The sequence below is a fragment of the Colobus angolensis genome, unplaced genomic scaffold (assembly GCF_000951035.1).
Source record: "Colobus angolensis palliatus isolate OR3802 unplaced genomic scaffold, Cang.pa_1.0 Scaffold4, whole genome shotgun sequence".
NCBI lineage: Eukaryota > Metazoa > Chordata > Mammalia > Primates > Cercopithecidae > Colobus > Colobus angolensis.
Window position 1 is genome coordinate 8,369,182 of NW_012117376.1, and position 8,994 is coordinate 8,378,175.

The 8,994-nt window shown below is 51.0% G+C and overlaps 1 protein-coding gene across 4 annotated transcripts in view; it reads right to left on the reverse strand.

Moving 5' to 3' along the window:
* LCK (LCK proto-oncogene, Src family tyrosine kinase) overlaps positions 1 to 8,994 on the reverse strand; it is a 47,720-nt gene that overhangs the window by 11,050 nt on the left and 27,676 nt on the right. For 2 of the 4 annotated variants that reach the window (XM_011955428.1, XM_011955426.1), the window contains exons 1-6: positions 1,406 to 1,515; positions 1,200 to 1,309; positions 900 to 981; positions 635 to 725; positions 306 to 404; positions 60 to 163 (exon numbers count right to left, since the gene is read on the reverse strand). In XM_011955428.1, the coding sequence (XP_011810818.1) occupies positions 60 to 163; positions 306 to 404; positions 635 to 725; positions 900 to 981; positions 1,200 to 1,304 (481 nt within the window). In that variant the 5' untranslated portion in view covers positions 1,305 to 1,309; positions 1,406 to 1,515. Of the gene's footprint in view, positions 1 to 59; positions 164 to 305; positions 405 to 634; positions 726 to 899; positions 982 to 1,199; positions 1,310 to 1,405; positions 1,516 to 8,994 lie in introns of those variants that run through there. The other 2 variants (XM_011955429.1, XM_011955427.1) reach the window with 1 other exon arrangement.

Sequence of the window (8,994 nt, forward strand, 5' to 3'; positions counted from 1 at the left end):
TCCCCCTCGGGCACACCCCGCGGCAACCCCGCGCCGGGTCGAGACCACTGCCCGCTCACCCGCGGTGCTCTCGCTCTCCCGGATGAGGAAGGAGCCGTGAGTGTTCCCGGGCGCCAGGAGCTGCCGCTCCGCGTCCTTGCGGCTCAGGTTCTTGAAGAACCAGCTGTGCAGGGCGGAAGCGAACGAAGGCTGTCGTCGGATCTTCCTCCGTGGCCCTCAAGCCTTCACCGCCACCCCAGGCCCACTCCCTGCTCCAGGATCCCTAGATCTGCTCCCACTCACCCCCACGACGGGTCCCCACTTACGGTTCGGGCTCCAGGCTGTTCGCCTTGGCCACAAAATTGAAGGGGATGAAGCCTTCCTGGCCCGTGGTCAGGGACTGCGCCTTCCACCACTCGCCGCTCCTGCGCCACGGAGGCGGATCAGTGTGGCTCGCTCAGCCGTCGACCTGAGACCCTCCCTCAAAGACCCCTCCACCCCTTAAGCCAGCCTCGCCGAACCCTGGCTCAGCAGTCCTGAGCCTTGAATTTTGTCCCAAGGGCGGCCACCCCAACCGGTGGCCTCAGGAGGGCTGCGGTCCCGGAGATCGCGCTCCCTCACGGACTCCGCCAGAGCAAGGTGGAGAGGGACTCACTGCTCCAGGATGCGGAGCTGTTCCCCCTTCTCAAAGCCCAGGTCTCCGTCGTGAGAGGGCTCATAGCTGTGCAGGGCGATAACCAGGTTGTCTGTGAAAACAAGGGACATCAGGGAGAACCGGGCTGGGATGGGCAGAAAGCCTGGAGTTACAGGGCGGGGGACAAGGAAGGCAGGACCGGGGAGAGAGTAGGTGGGGGAGAGGTGGAAGCCAACAGCCAGGGATGGGCAGGCCTTGTCTTTCAGGCCCTACTGCCTGGGGTCACCTTGCAGTGGGGAGGCCGGCGGATTGGAGCCATCATAGGTGACCAGTGGGTCCCGCACCTCAGAGCCATTTCGGATGAGCAGCTGTGGAGTGGGGGATGAGGGTGGGGTCAGAAAGCAGAAGACTGGGTCAGACTCTGGCCCCCTTCCCTCCGGCCCTGCTCTCAGTCTCTCCAGCCTGGTTGGGTGTTATCCCTGAGTCTACCAACTACTTGCTGTGTGATCTTAGGAGAGTCATCTCTTTCTCCTGGGTTGCATGCTCTACCCAACTCCCTCACCAAGGCCCCTGTCTCGCCTCTTACCGTGCCCTTGCCATCCAGTGGGACTATGGGATAATGGCAGTTCTCACACACATCGATGTTTTCCATCCAGTCATCTTCCGGGTGTGAGCTGCAGCCACAGCCCATGGTCCCTGAGGGAATGGAGAGGGGGCTGAAGGGGCTCCCCCAAGATCTGCTCCCCAACATCAGACATCATGGGGCCTTGCCCTGGAAAGTTCCAAAAGTACCTGAGATTGTGAGATCCTGGGATCTCCATTCACCAGCCACAGAAAAGCTAAAATAGGGGGTCCCAGCTCCAAACCGTTGCTCCCTCTGAGCCCTCAGGCTGCAAGTAAATTCACACAGGGCCCCTGAGCTCTAGCCCCACCCTCCCACCTGGGATGGGCAAACCGCCACAGGCACCTTTGTTAGTCTAGTTACCCACTTCCTGCCTCTGCCCCCTCCCTCTCCCTCTGCCGGCACCCTGTGTTGGGAGGACCACCTCCTAGAGATGACACACACTTTCCCAAGCCTGGGGGAGACCTGACGTATCAGACCCTCCCCTACTGGAGAGGTGTGCACGCCCCACCTACTATTATAATTCCCCTGTCTAGCTGAGGAGGCTGAGAAAGAGGCTTCTGCTCCCTAAGTCCACCATCAGGACCCCGCTGTTCCTTTCATACAGCCCCACAGTCACCTCACAGGGTTCCTTCAAACAGGGGCGTGCTTCTCCCCAGCAGAAAACCCTCCAGTGAATCTGTTGGCCGTAACTTTTTTTTGTTGTTTATTTGCCTGTTTTAGCACTGGAAATTTTTTGTCTGATGAAATCAAGCAGAACTCCATAGATAAAGCGGTAAGTGTGGGCCTGTTTCGTCTGAAGCAGAATGGGGCCCTCACTTTGAAGCCCCCGGAGTCCCTGCAGCTCCTCCTTGTCTAGGGCTGCTCCTCAGAGCGCTTGGAAAGCACTGTCCTCAAATAAAGTTTGATGTACCATGCATTCCAGAACTTCAAGATCAAATCCACCTCCACAGTCCATTCTGCTACACACACTCTCTCTCACACACACACACACTCACACGCACCCTATATATACACACACCCTACACACACACGCACTCTCACACACACACAGAGGCACCCCCATCCCACCTCCACAGAGGCATCCACACACACTTTCACATACACACACACTCACCCCTCACAGGTACCCCCCACACTTACACACAGACTCACCCTCCCACACACAGGCACCCACACTCACACTCAATAAACATATACTCTCACCCCCCAAAAGTGCCCCCCCACACACACACAGAGACTCACCCCCCACACACAGGCACCCACCCTCACACACACACATTCACACACACACCCTACACATACTCCCCACACACACAGGCACCCACACCCACAAACACACACACTCATCCACACACCCACACAGTCACACCCACAAACACACCCACATACACACACACACAGGCACCCACACCCACACACATGACCCCCCCACACACACATTCCTCCCTCCCACACACACACATTCATATATGCACACAGGCACCTCCACATACTCACCCACACCCATGCACACACCCACACACTCACCCCCACATACACTCACACACACACACAGGCATCCCCTCCATACATACCACCACGCACCCACACTCACACACACACAAACACACCCACACACAGGCACCCCCGCACACACCTCCACACACAGCCTGTGTTCTGAACTGTTCTCGCCTTTCCCAGCACCCCATGCTATTTTCTTTTCTTTTCTTTTTTTTTTTTGAGACGGAGTCTCGCTCTGTCTCCCAGGCTCGAGTGCAGTGGCCGGATCTCAGCTCACTGCAAGCTCCGCCTCCCGAGTTTACGCCATTCTCCTGCCTCAGATTCCCGAGTAGCTGGGACTACAGGCGCCCGCCACCTTGCCCGGTAGTTTTTTGTATTTTTTAGTAGAGACGGGGTTTCACCGTGTTAGTCAGGATATTCTCAATCTCCTGACCTCGTGATCCGCCCGTCTCGGCTTCCCAAAGTACTGGGATTACAGACTTGAGCCACGGCGCCCGGCCGCTATTTTCTTACTTAATGCCTTTGTACTTGTGGATCCCCCTGCTTTGAAATGTGCCCTCTCTCTCTCTCTCTCTCTCTTTCTCTCTCTCTCTCTCGACAGGGTCTCCCTTCCTTGCCTAGGCTGAAGTGCAGTGGTGCAATCCCCTTAGACCCCCTGGGCTCAAGCAGTCTTCCCACCTCAACCTCCCCAGCAGCTAAGACTAAAGGTGCACACCATCATGCCCAGCTGATTATTTTTTTTGTAGAGATGAGGTCTCACTATATTGCCCAGTCTAGTCTCAAACTCCTGGGCTCAAGCAATCCTCCTACATTGGCCTCCCAAAATGCTAGGATTATAGGCATGCACCACTGAACCCAGTTGGCATGCTCTCTTTTGTCCACCTGCAGAATTCTAACTCAACCTTCATGGCTCAGTTCAAATATTACCTTTTATTTTTTCTGCAACCTCTACCTTCCAGGTTCAAACAATTCTCCTCCCTCAGCCTCCTGATAACTGGGATTACAGGCATGCACCATCATGCCTGGCTAACTTGTATTTTTAGTAGAGGCAGGGTTTCACCATGTTGGCCAGGCTGGTCTCGAACTCCTGGCCTCAAGCAATCCTCTTGCCTCAGCCTCCCAAAGTGCTGGGATTACAGGCACCTAGCCTAAATATCACCTAGTCTGTGAAGACTTCCCAATGGTCTCTGCTTCCCTCTCACCCCAGTCTCTTGCAACATTCTATTCAGACCTCAATAATCAACTTAGGCACAGAGTTCCATGATTACTGATTCATGTGTCAACCCGGGGTCCCACTGCCTCTCCCATACCTTTGATGAGAGTGGGGGTTCATCAAGAGCAGAAACTGTAGTTTATTTGTCTGAAAGCCTCCAGCACCCAAAATTAGTTAATAAATGTCAACTGGAACGTGGAGTGTTAATGCACAGAGTCTCCCATCTGCAAAGGTCTTAGAAACCAGCAAGCCTAATCTCCAATTTTAGTATTTGTTGATCCATTTTTGAGATAGTGTCTCACTCTTTGGCCCTGACTGCAGTGCAATGACCCAATCCTAACTCACTGGAACCTCAAACTCCTGGGCTCAGGTGATCCTCTAACCTCAGCCTCCTGGGTAGCTGGCACCACTGAGCCCAGGTGATTTTTTGTTTGTTCTAGAGATGGGGGTATTGCTATGTTGCCCGGACTGGTCTCAAACTCCTGGCCTCAAGTGATCCTTCCTCCTTTGTAATCCCAGATCCAAAGTGCTGGGATTACAGGCATGAGCTGCTATACCTGGCTAAACCTCTGATTTTAGATGAGCAAACTGAGGCCCACAGAGGTATGCTTAAAGTCACACAATCTATTTGGAGTAGAGCAAAGCTGGAGTTGCTGGCTGGGCGTGGTGGCTCACATCTGTAATCCCAGCACTTTGGGAGACTGAGGCAGTAGGATCACTCAAGCTCAGAAGTTCCAGACTAGCCTGGGCAACATAGTGAGACCTCATCTGTAGAAAAAAATCAAAAAATTAGCCAGGTGTGGTGGTGCACGCCTGTACTTCCAGCTACTCGGGAGGCTGAGGCAAAAGATCATTTGAGCCCAGGAGCTTAAGAGTGCGATGAGCTATGATTGTGCCACTGCACTCCAGCCTGGATAACAGAGTGAGAGCCTGTCTTAAAAAAAAAAAAAAAGCCTGGACACGGTGGCTCACACCTGTAATCCCAGCACTTTGAGAGGCCAAGGTGGGCAGGTCACAAGAGATCAAGACTAGCCTGGCCAACATGGTGAAACCCCATCTCTACTAAAAATACAAAAATTAGCTGGGCGTGGTGGCGTGTTCCTATAATCCCAGCTACTCAAGAGGCTGAGGCAGGAGAATTGCTTGAACCTGGGAGGTGGAGGTTGCAGTGAGCCTAGATCCTGCCACTGCCACTGCACTCTGCACTCCAAGTTGGGTGACAGAGACTGTGTCTAAATGAAAAAAGAGAGAGAGAATTCATGCTGGGTCTAAGTGGAAGCAGGGAGCAGTGGAAGTTTCTCATTAGCAAAACTCAGAAGACTGGCCCCAAAGTTAGAGACCTAAGTTCAAATAGCGGTTTTGATACTTCCTGTGTGACTTTGTGGAAATCATTCCTCCTAAGCCTCACTTTTCCTCTTCTGTCAAATAGGGCTCTTCATCCATTTCTCATAAGCTCACATAAATATTAGCTTAGTTTAGTGCTTAGAAACCTTTTCACCAGTGCACATTCTGTCCTACCAACTCCTGCTTTGGAAGGTGGAAGAATGGGACTGGGTAATTAACCTCCTTTGCTTTAGATTCTTGTTCTTTCTTTTTTCTTTTTTTTAAAGAGTCTCGGCCGGGCATGGTGGCTCATGCCTGTAATCCTAGGACTTTGGGAGGCTGAGGAGGGTGGATCATGAGGTCAGGAGTTCAAGAGTAGCCTGGCCAACATGGTGAAACCCCGTCTCTACTAAAAATACAAAAATTAACTGGGCATGGTGGCGTGTTCCTATAATCCCAGCTACTCAAGAGGCTGAGGCAGGAGAATTGCTTGAACCAGGGAGATGGAGGTTGCAGTGAGCCAAAATCGTGCCATTGCACTCTAGCCTAGGTGACAGAGCAAGACACCATCTCAAAAAAAAAAAAAAATAGACAGAATCTTCCTCTGAGCCACTGTGCCTGGCCAAATCTTTGATTAAAATTTAAACTTGAGGCCAGGTGCAGTGACTCACACCTGTAATCCCAGCACTTTGGGAGGCTGAGGAGAGAGGATTGATTGAGCCCAGGAGTTTGAGACCAGCCTGGGCAATGTGGTGTGACCCTTCCTCTATTCAAATTGTTTTTTAACTTGAAAATAAGAAAATTTGCATCTAAATGAGGTGGCTTAGTAGGTAAAAACTTTAAAATCATGAGATCCATGTGGGGAAGAGGGTGTGTAGAACAGGAAATGGTAAAAGACATCTTGTCTTCACAAGAGTTTAGGAAACACTAATACAATTCACCAGCCTCATTTTAAAACTAGGGAAGGCCAGGCGCGGTGGCTCACACCTGTAATCCCAGCACTTATAGGAGGCCGAGGTGGGCAGATTACGTGGTCGGGAGATGGAGACCACCCTGGCTAATGCAGTGAAACCCCGTCTCTACTAAAGAACACAAAAAATTAGCCAGGCGTAGTGGCAAGCGCCTATAGTCCCAACTACTCGGGAGGCTGAGGCAGGAGAATGACGTGAATCCAGGAGGTGGAGGTTGCAGTGAGCCGAGACTGTGCCACTGCACTCCAGCCTGGGCGACAGAGCAAGACTCTGTCTCAAAAAAATAAAATAAAATAAAAAATAAAACTAGGGAAAAAGAGAGGTTAAGTGATTGTCCCAATAACACACTGAGGGTTCCTGGCAGATGCAAAACTCAAATCAAAACCTTACATCCTTTTTTTTTTTTTTTTTTTTTGAGATGGAGTCTCGCTCTGTCGCCCAGGCTGGAGTGCAGTGGCCAGATCTCAGCTCACTGCAAGCTCCGCCTCCTGGGTTCACGCCATTCTCCTGCCTCAGCCTTCCGAGTAGCTGGGACTACAGGCGCCCACCACCTCGTCCGGCTAGTTTTTTGTATTTTTAGTAGAGACGGGGTTTCACCGGGTTAACCAGGATGGTCTCGATCTCCTGACCTCGTGATCCGCCCGTCTCGGCCTCCCAAAGTGCTGGGATTACAGGCTTGAGCCACCGCGCCCGGCCCCTTTTTTTTTCTTTTTTTTAGGCGAGGTCTCACTATGTTGCCCAGGCTGGTCTCTAACTCCTGGGCTAAAGCGCTTCTCCCACCTCAGCCTCCAAGATAGCTGGGATTGCTGGCACATGCCTGGCTTGGCTCCTACATTCTTTATCAAGATCCTCTCCTCTACTTTTCACTCCCTGGGAAGTCTAAGGGTGGAGGGGGAGGGCTGAGAGGTCTAGGAGAATGTGAGACAGGAAGGCAGGTCTGACAGGGTAGGGTCCATTCCCCACCAAAAATTTGACCACTGTGCTGTTAACAAAGGTTTTTCTCCTCAAGACAATCCTTCCTCTACCTGGAATGCATGTTTCTGGTTATGTATTTACCTGACTGGTGAATGCAAGTCTGTGCATATGAAACCATATGCAGTGAGCACTGTGTTTATGGGTGCATGTCTGTGGGTCTGCAGGAGTCTGTGTGTGCAGAGGGATATATAACAGAATGAGACTATGAATAGCAGCAACTGTCCCTATGTAGGCATACATCTGTGGGTGTTATCCCCATCCTTCCGGTCTTCTTTTTCTTTTTTTTTTTTTTTTGAAACAGTGCCTTGCTCTGTCGCCCAGGCTGGAGTGCAGTGCAGTGGCACTGTCTCAGCTCACTGCAAACTCTGCCTCCTGGGCTCAAGGGATCCTTTTACCTCAGCCTCCTGAGTAGTGGGGACTGCAGGCCCATGACACCAAGCCTGACTAATTTTTGTAGTTTTTGTAATGATGGGGTTTCACCATGTGGACCAGGCTGGTCTTGAATTCCCGGGCTCAAGTAACCTGCCACTTTGGCCTCCCAAAGTGCTGGGATTACAGGCGTGAGCCACCGTGCCCAGCCTTTTATTTTTACCTTTTTGTAGAGACAAGGTTTCATCATGTTGCCCAGGCTGGTCTCAAACTCATGGGCTCAAGCAGTCCTCCCACCTCAGACTCCAAAAGTGTTCGGATTGCAGGCATGAACCACCATGCCCAGTCTAATTTTTATTTTATTTATTTATTTATTTTGAGACAAAGTCTTGCTCTGTCCCCCAGGCTGGAATGCAGTGGCACAATCATGGCTGACTGCAACCTCCGCATCCTGGATCAAGTAATTCTCCTGTTTCAGCCTCCCAAGTAGCTGAGATTACAGGTGCGCACAACCATGCCCACTAATTTTTATTATTTTTACTAGAGACAGGGTTTCACCATGTTGGCCAGGTTGGTCTCAAACTCCCGACCTCAAGTGACCTGCCCACCTCGGCTTCCCAAAGTGTTGGGATGACAGGCATGAGCTACCAGATCTGGCCGGTAGCCTTTTAATAATCGTCACAAGACGTTCTGTGGACCACGGGCAGCCTGCGGTTTGACTGAGAATATTTCATGCCCTAGTCAGAGGCAGCCTCGAATCTACGAAATTCTTACTCCTGACCTTGGATTCCTAAATTGCGAGAAAAGAATGTCCTGTTTCATTCACCCCAGAATCTGCCCTCATTGCTGGTTCTGGGAGCCCTGGGGATTCCTTTCATCTGTTTTTTTTTTTTTTTTTTTTTTCCTTCTTCCACTTCTTTCTTTCAGACAATGAGAAATTTATACTCCTGACCTTGGATTCCTAAATTGCGAGAAAAGAATGTCCTGTTTCATTCACCCCAGAATCTGCCCTTGCTGGTTCTGGGAGCCCTGGGGATTCCTTTCATCTGTTTTTTTTTTTTTTTTTTTTTTCCTTCTTCCACTTCTTTCTTTCAGACAATGAGAAATTTATATTAAGCTTTAATTTTGATTTTCTTTTTATTGACCTCATTTATTAACCTGGTTAGATCATGTTGGCTACTCAGCAATCTTTGTCCAACTAAGACCAGAAGGAGTCTGGGCGTGGTGACTCACGGCTACAATCCCAGCACTTTGGGAGGCTGAGGCAGTAGGACTCCTTGAGCCCAGGGGTTCGAGAGACCAGCCTGACCAACATGGTGAAAACCCATCTCTACTAAAAATACAATAATTAGCCAGGCGTACTAGGTGCATGCCTGTAATCCCAGCTACTCAGGAGGCTGAGGCA